The 18,930-nt window shown below is 42.0% G+C and overlaps 1 protein-coding gene across 4 annotated transcripts in view; it reads left to right on the forward strand.

Annotated features, from left to right (window-relative positions):
* shank3b (SH3 and multiple ankyrin repeat domains 3b) overlaps nt 1–18,093 on the forward strand; it is an 88,215-nt gene extending 70,122 nt beyond the window's left edge. For all 4 annotated transcript variants that reach the window (XM_086270146.1, XM_086270144.1, XM_086270145.1 and 1 more), the window contains 10 exons: nt 165–289; nt 651–783; nt 1,306–1,386; nt 1,466–1,483; nt 2,653–2,783; nt 5,049–5,142; nt 5,452–6,063; nt 6,244–6,534; nt 7,214–8,510; nt 9,721–18,093. In XM_086270146.1, the coding sequence (XP_086126272.1) occupies nt 165–289; nt 651–783; nt 1,306–1,386; nt 1,466–1,483; nt 2,653–2,783; nt 5,049–5,142; nt 5,452–6,063; nt 6,244–6,534; nt 7,214–8,510; nt 9,721–10,315 (3,377 nt within the window). In that variant the 3' untranslated portion in view covers nt 10,316–18,093. The remainder of the gene's footprint in view (nt 1–164; nt 290–650; nt 784–1,305; nt 1,387–1,465; nt 1,484–2,652; nt 2,784–5,048; nt 5,143–5,451; nt 6,064–6,243; nt 6,535–7,213; nt 8,511–9,720) is intronic.
* Nucleotides 18,094–18,930: the final 837 nt, after the last annotated feature.

The following is an 18,930-nucleotide window of genomic DNA, read 5'->3' on the forward strand; positions in this document are numbered from 1 at the left end:
TTTAAAAAAAAAAAAAAAAAGCTCCTTGCTGTGTTTCATGACACCTACACAGTCCACAGAGTCTGGCTTCCTGTGGAAGCAGAATCACACTCCGTGGACTGAACCCTCGCTAGTCTGAGGTGGGAGGAGCTTCCCTAACTCACCGGCTCTCTCTTCATTTCCAGCTGAGACGCCCATCGAGGAGTTCGCTCCAACCCCGGCGTTTCCCGCCCTTCAGTACCTGGAGTCAGTTGACCAAGGGGGCGTGGCATGGAGGGCGGGGCTACGGACCGGAGACTTTCTCATTGAGGTACTAGCGGACTTCATTATATATTCAAGTAGACATCAGTCAGCTGACACATTTACTGACATTTTTTCATGTTTTTTTTTCAATACTTTATTTTGTTTCTTATTCATTTTATTTTTAACTTATTTTTTATTTTCATATTTTTTTGTTGGTTTATCATTCTCAAGCATATTTGTCATATGAGCACGCTCTGTGAACAGAAAAGAAAAGATTAAGATGGAAACTTGATATTTTCTGACCTCAGTTTTAACAGGTTTTTTTAAACTTTTTAATCACCTACAGGGACAAAAAGCTGTGAATCTTTGTGTTTGGGCCCGTGAAACATTTAAAGCATTATGACTTGAGTTGTTTGTCTTTTCTCCAGGTGAACGGTACCAACGTGGTGAAGGTGGGTCATCGGCAGGTCGTCTCTCTAATCCGGCAGGGAGGAAGTCGCCTCCTGATGAAAGTCGTCTCAGTTTCCAGGAAATCTGAAACCAACCTGATCAGGAAAAAAGGTAGAGCCACCTGCTGTCCAGTCTTAGTAAGATTAGATTTTATTGGTACACAACAGTGTACAGTGATTTAAAGCAAAGAAAGTCAATCTTTTCAGGCCTAAAAAGGACTACAATACAATAACTTAGGTGTCATATAAAGTGGGTTTTATTCAGTTCTGTTAACATTTAAATAAGAAAAATAAAAATGAACTGGGAAGAATAAAGTTTTATTTTAGTTTTACCCCCTTGTTTCAATAAATAATCAAAACAAATCAAGATGTAATTATAGATGTAACAGTCAAACCATTGTATAAATACAAGACGAAGTTCAAGTTTAGTTAGCGAGGAGGCAGCTGCACGTGCTCACTGGAGCTTCTGTGTATTTGACATGTCAGTGACATGACGGCTATCTGTGAACATGTGACTCTTTACAGGGAAACTTATCTCAGCGCTCTTTCTTTTTATAAGTGCTGTAGACCAAAATACCCCCACCCCCCAACACACACACACTGTGTACCACTAATATGCAATCTTGCCTTGTAGCACCGCCCCCTCCAAAACGAGCCCCCAGCACCTCCCTGACCCTGCGATCCAAGTCCATGACGGCTGACCTGGAGGAGATAGGTAAACACACACACACACACACACACACACACAGTTAGACTGTAGCGGTGTGTGTTGCTGACCTTTGCTCTGTCTGCAGCCAGGAGGAGACGCTTCGGTGAGTCACATCGACCTCACGGTCATCGTGTTGTGACCCTGCGGTGACATTTGTCTTTGCAATCTGTTAGCATGATGTCGCAGTGATGTCATCAGCTGCATTTCCACCAGAGTCCAGGTTATTTCTGTGCAGACAGTTTTAACCAGACACAGTCGCACAGCAATGACACCAAGCTCTGAACATCCACTGGAACTCCAAATACCCGCCTTTGTGTAGTGACCGTGGACAGGTTGCTGGTGACTGAGTAATGGTTTAAAGATGAGGTGTCCGTCAGAGTCGCAGTCTGACAAATATTTAGCAGCCCACCCTGCAGTGCAGTGAAACACTGTTTGTCCCCTTCCTGATTTCTTAGGGGGTTTTTGCATATTTGTCACACTTACATGTTTCGGGGATTTACGAACAAATTTAGCGCCTCTGACCACACACACAACCAAAAGATGAAGCCGTGCCTCCAAGTGACACTAATCCCCCAAATACTCAGAACATTAGCACGAACATAACTCCTCCCAGCCCAGATGGGGACTTTGTGAAACCCACAAAGTTAGTCACCTGGCCAGCCTTCATCGAAGCACAACAAAGCTGATTTTAAGGGCACAGGGTGGATGACAGAGGAGACAAGAAGGCACAGAGTTAGGATTTTGGGGAATTCGGGCCAACACTTTGGCCTAATTTTATCTCCTGGAATGTTAGGTGGAAAAGCAGCTGATGTTTTCCATTGATGTCGCGACTTTTCAGGGCTGTAGCTGAATCGAGTATAGCTTCTACAATTACACACAAACAGCACATGTTCGGTTTTTATTTGAGGCGTCCATTTTTTTAAGGCATCATTGATATAAGTTCATCTACCCCCTGACCCCTGTTTTTCCCAAAAGGGGGGGGATGCTACAAAAAAATGATGCTTGAAAAACCTAAAAAAAAAAAAAAACAGTAACACTAAGTGCTTTTAAATTGAAACACCTCTTTTTGTCTATTTTGACACTTTTGAGAGTTGTTTTGCGTGAAGTCCTGCTGCAGCCCTGGTGACTGATGTTGTGATGTAGCTCTGATGTCATGATTTCGCCACAGTGTTTGTCACGCTGTTTGGAAACTTTCACAGTGGTGTGGTCGTGTACCGGATGCTTAATCATGTCTTGTTAGGAGTCTGTTCATGTTCCTTTTTGTCGCTCCAGAGAAACTGGATGAGATGTTGGCCGGAAGTCAACAGGAAGTCGTCTTGAGGGGCCGCCCATCAGATGACTTCAGGGCGGCGACGGTGAAGCAGAGGCCAACCAGCCGGCGTATCACACAGGCAGAGATCAATGTAAGACACGGTTGAGCTAATGTGATAAACACATAGCAACCGTAGCGAGAGGATGATTTTTAATCAGAGATTCCTGAGTCGCAGGCTTTCACAGCTCAGTGTTTACCTGCACACAGACTAATCAGATTTTCTTCTCTCAAAGCCTTCAAGCCCCCATAACATCAAATAATAAACTAGAGATGGCACGATACCACTTTTTTATGTCCGATGCCGATATCATAAATTTGGATATCTGCCGATACCGATATAAATCCGATATAGCGTATTTTATAAACAATAAAATGTTTTTTTTAAATATCTTGCTGCATTTTGTATAAGTTCATACTCAAGTTTAAAAAAAAAACCAAAACTAAAGCGATTCTGTTATACACTACACCGAAAATATTTCATACATCAGCAATACTGACCAATCTAATAAACTTAAACCTACACTATCCTCCCTATTCTGGTATTTTAAAGAGTACTTAGTGGAAATATTAAACAACCTAACTAATAGGGTTGTCAACTCCAAATAAAAACCATAGGGAACCATCCCCAACCCTCTGCCTCATAATGCTTAACTGATGTAATTGACTGTAATTTAATGCAAGTGTAAAAAGAAAATGCACAGAAATCAATAATTTTTCTACAATAATTAAATAGATTCAACATCTTTCTTCAACAGAATTGCAGACTGCACAGATGGTACCTTCCCAAAGGAAAAAGTACTATAGCTTACTAGGTTATAAATTTAATTTCTATAAAATGTTCCTATATACAATAATGGATTTCTATAAATTTTACATCAGATGAAAACTTTGGTTGTAAGATTCAGATAATTATTTATTAAAAGTAGTGCTGTCAGCGTTAACCTCATTAAAATGATGTAATTTTAACAAGGTTAACGCTGACAGGACTAATTAAAAGCTAGACATGACAATTAGAAAGAAAAGTATGTCTTTGTGCCCTCCTTTCCCTGTTAATGCCCTATCGGCCCCCCTGGCAAAACTTTGCTAGACCCGCCCCTGCACAGTTACCAGCTGTCAGCTACGTAGAAAAGGATCCTGGTGTAGAAAGTAATATTAAATAAATCCTAACAACAGCTTCTCAAGCTTAAACGTGCCGCTGTTGTTTATCCGCCTGTTTCCTCTTTCTGGCGTAAAGTGGGCGATAAACAAACAAGAGAGACGGGACTTGCGTCAGAAAAGCCGATCAGCTGATCATTGATTAGTTTCATGATTGAAGTAGCAGCAGGAGAGGGAGAGAGAGAGGCAGTCGCTCCCAGCATTCGCTGGGAATGCTTTACAGACATTCAGAGATGAACTTACACACTTGCTTTACTTCTCTGGGATACCTTTAAATGCCGGTTTGGAAGCAGTAGCGAGGCTCCAAATGCTCAACCAGTCCGCCAATAGGTCTCACACGCCACAGCCGCTCTATCGTGAGACGCATGCTCCTCCGATGTGTAAAGGTTATGAGCTGGGTTACGCTATGTGGCAAGTTTTGTGAGGTGCTTTTTTGATATTTAATGGATTGGATTACATTTTTTATTTCTCTCCGATATCCGATCCAGTAATTTAAGTCAGTATTGGACCGATACTGATACGTAATATCGAATCGGACCATCTCTATAATAAACAAGCATTTATTTTAGCTGAACTGGTCGCTACTTACTGGAAATAGATTTGGTCACGGTAAACATTTCAAAATCGGTGGAACGGTCTCTGTGCAGATCAGTCAAATATGGCTTGTTTGTAGCCGGGTTCATGCTCAGAGGTATTGCTAATCAGGCACAGGTCAGGCACCTGAATGTCAGTAGCAGAATAATCTGTTTGGCATTGCCAGAGAGAGATGGTGGATGGTAAAAAGAAAAACATTGTGACTAATAAGTATTTCTGTCCAAAGACTGATTTGAACACTTTTGCTGAGAAAGGGGAAAACACCTGTACTTTAAAGGATGTGGTTGAGATCACAGACACCATAAGAATACTTACTCGTTGGGGTTGTTACTTTTCTTAAAAGTACCAAGTATTTAAGCATTTAAGCAACACATTTATTTAAGAGTATAAGCAGCTGACTGAGAAACCCTGGGTTGATTTATTGAGCCAATAACCACCTTTGTTTGAACATTTACCCTGGTTGCCCAGGAAAATAAACTGGGTTTATTTACTTCATGGCAGTACTGACTTCATATGTAAAAAGTACATAGTTGTTAGCATAGAAAAGCAAATAAATATCTTAACTCTTGGATTTTTGACAAAATCTTTGTGTTGTTTGTGTCTGTAGTCGCTGTTTGAGCGTCAGGGTCTGGTGCCCCCTTCAGCTCCAGAGAAGAGCACCATGCCTTTACCCAGAGGGATGTCCAGAACCAAGAGTTTTGGTGAGAAATGTGGCATTACACCAAACTATCTCATAGGCTCACATTTTGTAAAATATGTCACTGGCTGAGCATAAGAGTACCGGAAATAGGAAAGTCGAGGCATCATTGGCTTCCCATTTTATGACCCAAGAAGAAAGCCAAATCATCATAGTGCTGCTGTAATAGGCAGACTGGTTTCAAGCTAGCTAACACCACAGATAACTTTATACCAAGAACTTTAATTCATTGATCCAATGCAGACATAAGATCTCTTCGTAAGACCAATCGGTGTGGTCGATTTATTTTGACATCTCATTGTTACTACAACAGGCACACCGGACGACGACAGAATCACAGCTCTGATCAATGAAAGTCGGTTTCCACGGAGCTCTTCGCTGACAGACAGCTTCATCCCTCCTCCTCCTCAGACAGCACCGCCTCCTCCACCCTCTGCATCCTCTACCTCCTCGCTCTTCATACTCGACTCTGGCCCTCCTCCCTCTTTTCTCCCTCCTCCTCCTCCAGCACGAGGAGATGGACTGACCCGCTCTAGTTTCAAGCCAGGGGCAGAGCCAAGGCTTCAGGAGCTTTCAGATTCACCAACGAGGAGCCACACCCACGCCGAGCGGCAGAGGAAAGCAAGGTCCATGATCATCCTGCAGGACACGCCTCCACCACTGCAGCCTGATGCTCACGGTGCCCCTGCTACTCACACACTTCACACCGCCACACACACCGCCACACACACGCTTCACACCGCGACACACACATCTACGCTATCTCTGCACAGCACTAGCCCCGCCCTTGGCCACTCACCTCTGTCGCGACGTCGGGGAAGAGCAATAGAAAACCCCTATGCTAATGTGGGACAACAGGCTCCGCCTACCAAACCCCAGAGGAGGAAGTCACCATTACTGAAACAACTTCCTGTTGAAGAGCAGGGTTAGCATTTTTCTGTCTGATGTCTGTGGCATGTTTGTCTCAACCCTAAGTGCATGATTGGATATGTTGTTCAGAGAACCATGACTCGTGTTTGCTTATTTTTTAAATATATTTAAAATAAAATTAGGCTGAGACACCAAAACACAAGAAAAATAGACTCCTAATATTTACATTTTCCAGGTCTTGGGATCAAAGATCACGATTCATCCAAAGAAGGAGGTGGACCCAGCAGCCCCAGCAGGGCTGAGCTGTACCAGCAGCAGGTTCTTTCAGAGCGTGCTCGAGTTCAGGGTCGCCGGTCGTCTCTCTTCTTGTCAGTGGAGGGAGCGGGGTCCGAAAATCAGGCACCGCCTCTTCTGACGCAGAGCCACTCGATGGATGACCTCGGCGAGCTTCCCCCTCCAGCTCCGGTCCTGTCACCTTCACCGACGCCTCATACCTTCCTCCACCCACTGACAGGGAAACCTCTAGGTCTGTCTGACAGCACAGAGTTAATGAATGTTCTCAATGAGAATCAGGCTGCCACATTTTGTATGGGTTAATAACAATAATCACCTCTGGAAAAGTTAGTTTTATTCAATTCAAGCTTAGAATAGAAAAGAATAGTAGAGCCTTGAAGTGCTTGACAGATCAAAAGGGGTATACAGGTAAAACCTTGCGGTACCGGTGAAGAAAATAAATAAAAAATAGAGATTTTAAAACTAAGGAGGTATTCCGCAAAACACTAGTGGGGAACAACCCAGGCCAGAAAAAGTGTTAAGGCTGAAGAAGGTATCAGACAAGATCTTAATGTTCTCCACGTAGTAGAAGAACACTTTACAAAATAAAACACAACCTAGAACACAGGGTTGAGGCTCTCAACAAAACATGAAATGGCCAGACAAAGTAAAGGCATTAAGACTGAGGGCAGACAGGGCCTTTGTGTACTGTGCATAGTAGAAGGCAACTCAAAAGAAAACCACTTTACAGAATATAACAGGACCCGGGACAGAGCTAGCGACTTCAGAAAACATAAGATAGAATATTAAGAGATATTGCAAAACAAAACACAACCTAGGTAAGATCCTAGACCTTGACAATATACTGAACCTTGGAATTCAAGTTTTTGTCTGGATGGATTTTTATTCTCACTTGTGTTGTTTGTCTTCAGACCCGTCCTCTCCACTCGCCCTGGCACTTGCTGCAAGAGAACGAGCGCTCACCGCCCGCACACCGAGCCCTGAGCCTCGAACTAAACACGCTTCTGGCTCCACCACACCAATCCCCACCCCGGCTGCCAGTCCTGAGGGCAGACACAAGCGAACGCCCATCACCACCCCACAAAGCAGTCCTGAGCCACGATCCAAGCGCACCACTCCTCAGACAAGCCCTGAGCAGCGGACCAAACGCACCACTCCCCAAACGAGTCCTGAGTTAAGGCATAAACGCATAACCCCACCCCTTTTCCCAGATGGACAAGTTGAGCGCCCAGAAACAGAGGGAGGAGTGACATCACCTGCCGCACCCTCCCCTGAGCGCTGGAGACCCTCCCCTTTGCCACCACTGGCCAATGAGGCTCATTCTCCTCTGATTGATAGACGTAGAAGCCTCACAGTTGGCAGTTCAGAGGAGGAGGGAGGGGCTTACACAGTGACACTCCCACCTGCCTTGTTATCATCCAGCGATGAGGAAACTAGGGAGGAGCTGCGTAGAATTGGTCTGGTGACTCCCCCTCCTGGCTTTAGCAGCCCTCCTGCTGCTCCTCCCCCATCCTCTCTCACCTTGTTGCCACGACGAGGTGGAGAGGGAGGGGGAGGAGAGAGTGGTCCTGAATCTTTGGGTAGACGAGGAGATGAGGAGGAAGGAGGTGATGAAAGGCTTCATGACAGCTCGTCTTCCCCAAGCTCCCTTCCACCCTCCATCACCCTGGCTTCTCCTCCTGCTCCATCTTCCCCATCTTCCCCACCCGCTACTCACCCATCTCCTTCATCCGCCGCCGTTTCCCCATCAGGTTTGAAGCCTCGCCTTCGTTCACCTATCGGTCGAGGACGTTCTGCACTCCGGGACCCCCTATTAAAGCAGTCGTCAGACAGTGAGCTCCTCCCATCTGCTGCATCATCATCCTCCCCCTCCTCCCCACTTTGCTCCTCTCCCACCAGTGGCGGAGGCCGACAGCCACGCTATTTGTTTCAAAGGAGGTCTAAGTTGTGGGGGGGTGGGGATCAAGATCGACGGGGCCTCAGTCCAGAGGAAGGGGGGGGGCGTCCAGCAGCCTTGGGAGGCCAGGGATCCGGCTCAGCTGTGGATCTAACAAGCCGGTCAGCTTCTGCACTAGAGCTAAGCGGCAGAGCGGGGTCTGGACTGGATCTAGCCAATCGGCTACAGCTGCTCAACAAAGATAGCCACTCTCTGGGGGAGGAGCCAAGCCCCCTCGATCCAGGTCGAAGGTCACCAGTAGGAGGTGCCAGGTACATCAAATATTGTAAATACTGGTGTGGTGTGCTGTTGATCTGGCAGTCATGCAGTGTGTTTGCTTGAGTAGATGTTTTGTAACAGTCTGTTATTTGTATTGTTCCAGATGTGTGGACAGTGGGGAGAGTAAATCGTAGGTTTTAATCTCTGGTAAACATTTCTTGTTATTACCAAGAGATGGCTTTCATCAGCTAACAGCTGACTAACATGCACCACCCTTGACTAACTACTAAATATCTCAAATTACTCTCCCATCTGTCTTTTGAACTAAAGTAGGGAAATCTTTGATAACCACATCACCTGAAAGGAATAATCTTTTTAGTGCTCAGCAACTATAACAGAGCACAACAGCCCTGTCAAGCCTTGTATTTGTTTATATCTTGAAGTTGTACAGGAAGTTTTTGGGGGGAATAGCTTCTGTTATCATTTTCAAATCACAAAAATAGAAGAGGAGCTAGGACTAAACCTAATATACACCAAAACTAAGAGTGGGGCTAGGACAGAGACAGGCAGACACTAAGGAGTACTTTGAACAGTATTTTAATGTACTTTGATCTAAGACAGATTACATACTAAGAAGAAGGAGATAGCCTAGCTTAAGACATAACTCTAAGGTACTTAGCAAAATAAAAAGGACCTAGACCAGAGCCTTGAGGTACTCCACGAAACATGATAGGATGTTGGCCTTTGACAAGGCATCAATTGGACATTTTATCTTACCCTAATCTCTGTGTTTCTTGTGGGTAGCACAAGAAACACAGCCATCTTCATATATTCTGTACAGAAATGTAAACAACCAAACCAAGTTATGTTAAAATGGTTTATCGGTGTGATCTGACGGTTTAACTTCCAGTGAAACAATGCTACACATGAAGTTTCATGACTGTACAACATGATCAGTATTAGCAAAGATATGAAATTGCTTGCCCAGCGTTAGCCCCAGTTTTTCAACAGAAAGAAGCCTGAAGTAGTTTTCCAAAGTCCTGCAGAACCAAAGGTTCTTATCTAGACAGTCAAAATGCAGGGTGTTCTCTTCAACAACTGTTTCAAAATTTGAAAAGAATAATGTACAATTTATCTGCCACAACTTTCACATAAGAATACAATACTTGACAGGAAGCTGTAACTAATGATTATAAGGCTTAACAAAGGATCATTTACACTGTGTTTAACTCATAACTAAACATTCTATTTGCTGTGTTGCAGGTTGTTCTCCAGTCTCGGTGAACTTCACACCATCTCCCAGAGAGGATATGGCGCCTCCTATACAGTCCGACCTGGAAGTCGCTACCCTGTCACTCGCCGGAGCCCTTCTCCTTCTCCCTCGCCCTCTGATAGGTCAGTGGGACTCCCCTCCACTACCGCCCCCTGCTCTGAAAGGCCAGATCTGAGCTCAGGTCGCGGTCTAACCATCCTAAAGTCCTCCAGTCTCAGCCTCCCCTCAGAACCAAAGGAGGTTCGGTTTGTGATGCGAAGCGCCAGTGCACGAACCAGATCCCGTTCCCCTTCCCCTTCACCCCATGCCTCGCCCTGCCCCTCCCCGGTCCTCAGTGGGCCCTTGTTGTCCCTACGACCATGGAGGCAGCGGCCCCTCAACTTGTGGAATAAATACGATGTGGGTGACTGGCTGGAGAGCGTGGGTCTGGCCGAACACCGCCAGCGCTTCCAGGACCACGAGATTGAAGGCTCCCATCTCCCTGCCCTCACCAAAGAGGACTACGTGGAGCTGGGAGTCACCAGGCTGGGACACCGGATCAACATTGAGAGGGCACTCCGACAGTTGCTGGATGGTTCCACTTGACCCCTCACCTCTGACCACCCACCTCTTAGATATCCTAAACTGTAACCTCAGACCCCCTGACCTCTGGTCAGACAGTAGGCCATCTCTTTGAATTGAATAATCTTAGCAGTGACTGATATTTAGACCTTAGACCAGAAGTTTTCTGGTTTATCAGCTCTTTGATCAGCAACATAAGGACTGGTAGCAGCTGCAGACCTCTGATGTTTCGTTTGCCTGTTAATGTCTGCATGCCCCATAAAAACTCCCAACCAAACCAAACACTTCACACTGAGTTATGACTGACTTATGGTTGCGTAGATTCATTTAAAACAAAATTAACATGAAATTAAATGTGCATGGCATGTTTTTAATAATCTTGAACATTGTGTTAACTCAATGTTCTTGATTATACCAAAAGTTTTAAGTCAAATGAACTATAGGCTAATATTTTAAATGAGAAATTGAATCCTTTTTTATTTATGTACAGTGATGAATGATTAAGAGACAAATTAACAATCTGACACCAACAAAGGTGGTCATGAGGAAAATCATGAGGTTCAACTGCAGTATTTCATTTGGCGTTGAAAATAAGTCCATGCTTCCCAGAATATTAAAGATCAGAGAATTATTTTTTTCAAATACGCCACCTCAGTATTAGTCCAAAACAGTTTTCTTTTTGTCAAAAAACCCCCAACAAAAAACACTAAAACATTTAACATTCCCAGACATGGACACTCAGTCATTTAACTGGGAATTATAAAATGTCAGAAGACACTAATAGAAAATATCGATGACAGACATGTGAAAACTGGTCGCTGAACTATTGAAACAACCAAATGAACTGACTAAATCTTGTCAGCTGGACTCGGTTTTACACTGTGACAGATTTGTCAGTGTTCTCTGATAGCATGTTTGCTAGTCTTTCCAATTGCTGGGATAACATTACCTATAAAAGCAGAATCTTCTCCAGTATACAATTTCACTACAAGCCACTAAATTTTACTATACTTAGAATTAAAATGTACCAGTAAGTCCCACAATGTGAACAAACTGGGAACCATCAAAGTTTCCCTGACCGTGATGTAACTTATGAAACAGCTGCTTCTGTACAGCCAGGATTTAAAAATGAAAAATAACAGTCAGTGCATCTGAGAAAGGCAGAACAATGAAAGGAACTGAAAAATCTTATCAACACGACTCTGCTCTTAAGCTACGAGAGATTTGAGTGGCCATTTTTTTTTTAATCCAAAGGTAACTACTCAGTAACTGTTAATAAAATTTATGATGTATTACGATTCTTGAAGACTATAAGCTGCAGCTTAAATTCAAACAGTTGCTTGTTGTTACAGTTTTTGATGGACAGTAAACACTCAAACATCTGGAAACATCAGCTATGAAAGCATTACCTGAATTCGGGTCTGGACCATTACAAACAGCTCTGCTGCCAGCCTCTAATGGTGATCAAAGAGCTGATGTGACAATCCGACTACAAACACATCGAGACGGGTCGTGTCCTCGTGCCGTTCTGCTTCCCCAGACGAGTTTAGCTGGACCTTTGCTAGCGGAGCTGGATGACTGGCAAGCTACTGGGAGTCTCTACTGTAACACCAGGAAATTATAGCTGCGGATATTTGTCCGTCCTTTTCTTGTGACTTAACTTTTGTTTTCCCAAATAATCACTCATGACGAGTTTGTGTTAATTTTTGAGTTCATACTATCTTAAAGCTGATCATTTAGAATTTATGAATAACAAGTAACAATAATGTGGTGGTGATGAGTTTATAATAGTCCGGAAAATGATTTTGAGTTCCTTATGATTTGACAATGAGTTGAATTTCAAGGTCATCTCGATGATGTTTTTGGAATTCATAATGATTTGTCAATGAGTGTGACTTTGTGCTGATGTGCTATGTGTTTCAGGGAGAGCTGCAGCAGAGCTCCAACTGTAAACCTCTCTGGTTTCTAACCTGCTTATTGAGGGCTTACTGTACATGGTGCTATTTGTTTAAAGCCATCTGTACAGAAAATACTTTCCTCCTTCCCCTCTTTATCTTCCCCACCCTGATATCTATTAATTAGCCCCCTGAAATTTAATCAAAGAACGACTTTCAGGAACAGGCCATAAATGGAGTTTCCTCCCTGCCATACTGGGGATTTTTCATCCCTGCCATATGTGGGGTTTCCTCCTGACCGCAGAGTTTACATCAGAGTTCCCCTGTAAGACTTAACATCCATTCATTTTAATTCTACTTCATCTTATTTAATTTTTCACCGTGAAACGTTTTTATGTTAAGTCACAGTTGAAATGCAGAGGTGAAGGATTTTTGTGCAGTTTCAGTATCCAACACAGCTGCAGACTCTAGATCACTCTCTTGCAATTAATTAAATTGAATGTATATTTACACTTACCAGCAGTATATAAACTTGTAATAAAGTATTAGCGCCACTAGATGGATAGGCAACAGGGAACGATATTATAAGCAGTGTAAGATATGGCTTTTCTGGAGATTTAGCGCCTTCCCCTAAAGGAAATTTACCAGGACTCTTATAAAGATATATTTCACCATTTGGATGGATTCAATTTAATCAAGCAAACAAAAAGAAATATTGATCTGTAGAGCTGTCACTCAAAATGTAATCTCAGATAACAGGAAAGGAGACTCAAATGAACCGAAAATTTCTGAAACATTTTGGGTTTAAATACTGAATAAATCCATGATGTTTCCAAAGTAATCGAGTTTAAATCAAATTATGATCACGGCTGATCAAAATAGTCAGGATTGCAGTTTTTGCCATCACGTCACCAGAAATAACAGAAAATCTTCTGCTTGCAGTTGTAGTTGCTCCTCAAAAGCTCAATTTGAGTTGGAACAAACCTCTGGACATATATGACACACTACAAATATTAACTACATGTTTATATGCTGCTAATAAATGTAAATAAGTAATTTATCTGCCTGCTGTGGAATCTAATCACAAAGAAGCTGAAAGAATTCATGTAGTTGGAGATACTGTCCAAAATTACAGGAAGCTATCTAAGTTAGAGTTTATGGAAACCGGCTGGCGCACTTTATCCTGATGTGTCGTTCACGCCAAATGTGAAGCAAAGTTTCACCTCCCGTGGAATCAGCCACACTGGTGACCTGTGAATATTCACCGAGCAGCCAGCGGGATAAAGACGAAGCTGCAAACAAGTTCCAGAAACGCATCCTCACAGTTTACACTCTGTTTCCTCCGAGCTCGCTCCTTTTTTTCCCTCTTTGTCTAAAAGCAAAGTCGAACCTTTCAGCTCCAGCTGTTCTCGACCAGCGCCGATAAGCTCCTCCCTCATTTCTGATCTCACTGGTATCAGCAGAGGATCACCGCTGATGGGTTCTCATGCGAGCAAATGTGGATTTGCCTGTATTATTAAACAGACTGATCGTATCCGTACCGTGTGAAAACTCTGCTTCACGTTTGTTGTGAACGCACCGTTAAAGGGGACCTTTATATTTTTATACTGGCGCTAGATCAGAGTAGCTTTGTACAGGTCAAAGTTCAAATAATCTTCATAGTAACATTCCTGTCTTTATACAGGCCCTCAGTTCACCCTGTTTGAAACAAGCCAATTTATCTTCGGGCTCTTTCCTTGACAGCCTACTTTGCTCTTATTGGCTAACTTCTGGAAGCCTGCCGAGGGGCGGCATCCAGTGCTTGTGAGGTGTACTCTGAAGGCCAACACAGGGATTACTTCTACTCATGTTTACCTCATTATGTGTTTATATACACACATTAAACATCACAACATCAGACAGATGACAACAAAATAAGTAAAGGTTTCATATTTTACTACAGCACTAATAATGATACTATTATAATCCATCACTTTGACCTCTTGCCCTGAGAAAACAGACTTATTGAGAGCTTTGTGTTTATCCTAACTTAGCACAAAGCATGGAAGCAGGAGGAAACTGTTAGCCTAGCTCCATCACAAGGTAAAAGTGAATGTTCTAGCTTATGTACACAGTGTAGTGTTGTATTCAGAAAACTAAAATAGAGCAGTCCTGAGTACAACTCAAACAGCCTCCTTTTTATTTCACTGTCTTTCTACATTTGCACATTAACAGCAAGTGGGTGGAAACTGGATTCCTCCAACCTATAAACCAGCGTTCTTTACATACCGGAGACTTGAATAGAATTTTATTTCAGACATTTTCTTAAAGTCACATCGCCCCCTTCTTTTCTGAATATTTGAATTTGGTTTAAAAAAGAATCCCTCCGTTTGCCGCCCTCTAAAGCACAATCGAAGTTTCAGTGCCTGTTCCCGCAGCAGATCGACTGCTTCTGTCTCGTTTCCTTCCAAGTCCAGTTCCCAAACAACCTGCCGAGCTGCAGTCATGATTTCCACAGTTCTACAAGTTGATGTTGACATGCTTTTATGGACAAAATAATATAGAATGTACAGACTATTTACAGCACATTACAGTAGACTATATGGTCTGTATAATATATATTATGGTAGAATAAAATGTAGCTATAGTGTAAAATACAAAGTAGACAAAGTTTATTTAAAAAAGTAATATTTTGGTAGGCTGTAGTCTATGAAGTCTTTAATCTAATGAGATATTCAGAGCTTGTAAGCAGCTACACTGAGCTCCATCTGGAAACAGTGCAAGTTTCAATTAAACCAGGTTTCATTTTTTCAATGAAGAAATCAAACATGCGTACATTTAAATATACAATAAATTAACGGTGTTTTTGTCCACAGAAACACTCACCAGTACTATTACCTTACATTATTGAGGTGACTGTTGTTGTGATTTAATGCTATATAAATAAAACTGAATAGAACTGAATTGAATTGAATACACTATAAAATAAAATTCTGCTTAAGTTCAGGATATTTTTGCGTTGGGTTCATCCAATCTTAACCTTCAGTTCTACTTAAATAAAGCTACACATCTGATGGGAAATCAGATGACCAAAGTCTGGCTTCTTGTAATTCTTCCTCTTGCGACAGACATCCTGGAAATCAGGCCTATACTTTCTGTTTCTGGTTATCCAGACTAGACTGTAATGACTCTAGTCTGAAATAACACTGGAAAAAATGTGACCAACAAAACAAAAAACAGAAGTGGCAGAGAAAAGAAAATGGCTAGTACCTGATTCTTTTCTTGCTTCCCTCAATTGATGTTGTACTTATTGTGCGCAGACTGAGCAGAGAAAGATGCTCTGCAGAAATGCTTTAAAATAAAACACAATAAAAAGAGAATCAGTGGATGGTCTGTGTGGAAAGCTACAAAAACTCAGTTCGGGTCATCATTATTGCTTCCTTTGGTTTTATCGATTAGCCAAACCGGTCTGGACCAAAAGTGTCTTTGAATGTTTAATCTGCAGCTCAGAGTCCTGCAGTGTGGCTGCTTACACTGAGAGAATATCACTTGAGTCAGGTATTCTGTACATGTGTAGTATATATTATAATGGACTACTGATAGTCTACTGTACAGAGTCATGCGCAGAATGAGTCAGTGAAGCAGGTTGGAAGCAGATCAGCGACCTCGGGTCCCCGCCTGTGCTCTGTTACACCTGACATGAGGTCAGTCGCCCATCGTAGGACTTCTCAGCCAATCAGAAATGACAACATTTAATCAGTTCTGTCTTATTTGAGCCAATCAAATGTAAGTAGGGCTAAACAGCAGGTGGCACCAATTCTTCTACTCACCCAGTGAGACTATTGTTTTTCAAACTTTCTTTTTTTTGTTGGTTATTAACAACAAAATAGATCCAAGTAGACGTTTACGTAAAGGTTACTGTACGAGCATCAGCACACTCTTATTCTACTTATTCAACACAGCTTCGTGTCATTTGACTGTCGTCATCATGGTTTCAGAACCACCTCATTAAACCATTGAATAATGTCATTACAACAGCTCCAGTCATTTTTTTTTCAGTTAACCCTGTGAGGCCTCAGTCATTGAATCCATGCACAGCCTGCAACTGAGTACGTAGGTCGCTGACAACATTCACAACATTTATATACTCGTGTGATGCGCCCCGCATCACTCTACTTAACCACCAGCTAGTTTTTTGGTGGTGGAGTTTCTTCCATGAAGTGACTGAAAGCAGATGGAAAGTCAGAAACGTGTATGAGGAACTGATGCTATCGAGAGCCAATCACAGTCCCTGCGGCCTCAAAGATGTAATGTGTGCTTATATTTCAGTTACAGAATCCCACTTTGCACTAACTGTTTAGATTTGGACTCTTTTAAGAAAAAATGTGAATTTTTTTGTGTGTGTGTTTTAATGGTTTTAAGACGTCTCCGAACAAAGACTGAGACCGCACAGTGTGAACATAATTAATTATCCATAATTAAGCCAGTAATTATACAAATAAAGTTTTATCATTTCTATGACTTTTACTTTACTTAGGCAATAAATAAAGACGTGTCTGTTAAATCTCAAAAACAAATTCTCACTAATACCATTTATTGACACTCATATTGGCATAGCAGTTTTATAATTAAAACTATCCTTAAATCACATGTAAATAAAGAGCGGGGCTCATAAACCATCCCATTCAGTAACTTTAAATACATCTGAAGTGAGCTGGATTACAGTGTTATTCAGTCTACAAGATAAAACCCTGTCCAAGTACTTTTGGTCATTTTTGGTTCTACAGTTTGTGTTTGCGTGTTCCGGCCATCTACAAAGATAATAAGTCAATCGGAAAACCACAAAAAAGCTGCCTCGTGATTTTTGTGCTATTTAATACGAGCTCAGATTGTTTATTTCTCTAAAAAAAATACCTGCATATATTCATATGTATATGTGAGTGCCTCAAAACTTTTGCACTTGGCACTACTTGGTCACTCGAGGGTTAAATATGAGCTGTAAACCTATCAGAACAATGTCATTTATATTTGACTGTTATAATCAGGTCTGTGATGAAAAGATTTTTAATAATTCCTCTAAGAGAAAAATGAGGATATAAATCAAACCATAGCTCCTCAGCCGTGGTTTAAACCTCTAATATTTATTATTTATGTTCCTCGATGTTCGGTAGCTGAGGATGGTCATGCCTCTTTTACCAGCGTTCATGTCCATGAAGTGTCAGAAAATACACAAATTTCAGTAACGTTCACGCCCACGGCAGAGTAAGGAAACTCAAGAGTTCAGATTTTTACATTTTTGTGTTTAAAAAAATGAGAAGTTTTTATTTAGAGATTTTACAGTCCAAAAACAGAAGGGAATAGAAAGCCATCATTTATAAATGTTCACTTCACATATTTGTTGGTTAAAAGTTGGTTGAGAACAGAATTTCTTTTGCTTAGGGTTAGACAACTGTAGAAACCAGAGGCCACCCAGCAGGGGGTGCTGCAGATAAACGTTGAAGCGATAACTTAAAAACTTCCAGATTCTTCCAAATCTGTGTGATAAAGTGATAATTGATCAATAGAAGCAGGATAAATCTGAAAGAATGAGCCAAAATGGAAAACTGGAAAATAATCCACAGCTTCCTGCTGATTGGCTGAGAATCCTGGCTTTCTAACCTGCGTGTGAAACCCTCCTCCCCCTCCTCTTAAATCTCCACCTGCTTATAAGTTTATGGTTTTATGGTTTTATGGTTCCCCCCCCCCCCCTTTCTAGCTTCCTCTTTTTACAGTATGTTTGTAGTTTCTTCTGGAGTGAGTGGTGTGCGTGTACTTGTAGTTTTTTCTTCCCTTTTCTAAAAACCGAAGAGCACACGATGACAACTGATGAGCTCTGCAACGCAACAGATTGTAATCTTTATAATAAACTGTCATTTATTACAAACTGCACTCACAGCCTTCACGTGTGCTTCTTTCACAGGTTTATGACCTCAGACCTTCTCTGGCCACTAAAGTGTGAAGTCGAGTTAATGACTGATGAGTTTCACCTCAGATGTGCGCTGATGATGATTTACTACCCGACTTCATATTAAAACAAACACTAAACCTGAAATATTTAAAATATTTGAGAAGTTCAAACTGTTTAACAGCTGAATAATGAAAGCATCAAACTTTATAACAAAGTCCTTTAACAGAAGATTTGATGTCATGATTTTATCCCGTCTTTCCTGTGATGACGCATCTCTTCTGTAGCTTCCTGCACTCTGCCTGGACATCTTCCCCTTTCTTCACTCCTTCTCTTTTTTAAACTAACAGTAAATATTTAAATATCATCTGACATGAAAACGTCATGTGGTTAGCTAGCCAGCTGTCAAAAAGTAGCTATATCTTGATTTATGGAAAATATGGAGGGTAGGTATGAGTAACTCCATGGCTACGATTTACTGTGATGTCAGCACAGCTCCATGACCTTTTTACTCTCACCTGAACAATAGGTGTCAAATCAGGGAAGATTCAGGTTTCCAGTCATGTGACTGTTAACCATGTGACATTAACTTGTTTGCTATTTTGAAATGTATAATGCTGTCTCAAGAGTCTGAGAGACTCATAACCATTGGTAAATAGGAGCACTAGGAAAAATGTGGTTGCTGGCAGTCCAAATGCAGTCACCTTTCATTTGCATGGAAGACGCCAACTTGTCTGCAAACACTTGCCAACTGCTCACCAAGCAGCAGTGAAGCTGTGAAAAGTAAAACTGCAAATGGACACCGTTCTCCTTCAAAGTAC

The sequence above is a fragment of the Aulonocara sp. 'chitande type north' Nkhata Bay genome, linkage group LG17 (assembly GCF_057382095.1).
Source record: "Aulonocara sp. 'chitande type north' Nkhata Bay isolate Kocher_YH1m ecotype deep benthic linkage group LG17, A_spYH_male_GT1.1, whole genome shotgun sequence".
In the NCBI taxonomy this organism is placed as follows: Eukaryota; Metazoa; Chordata; class Actinopteri; order Cichliformes; family Cichlidae; genus Aulonocara; species Aulonocara sp. 'chitande type north' Nkhata Bay.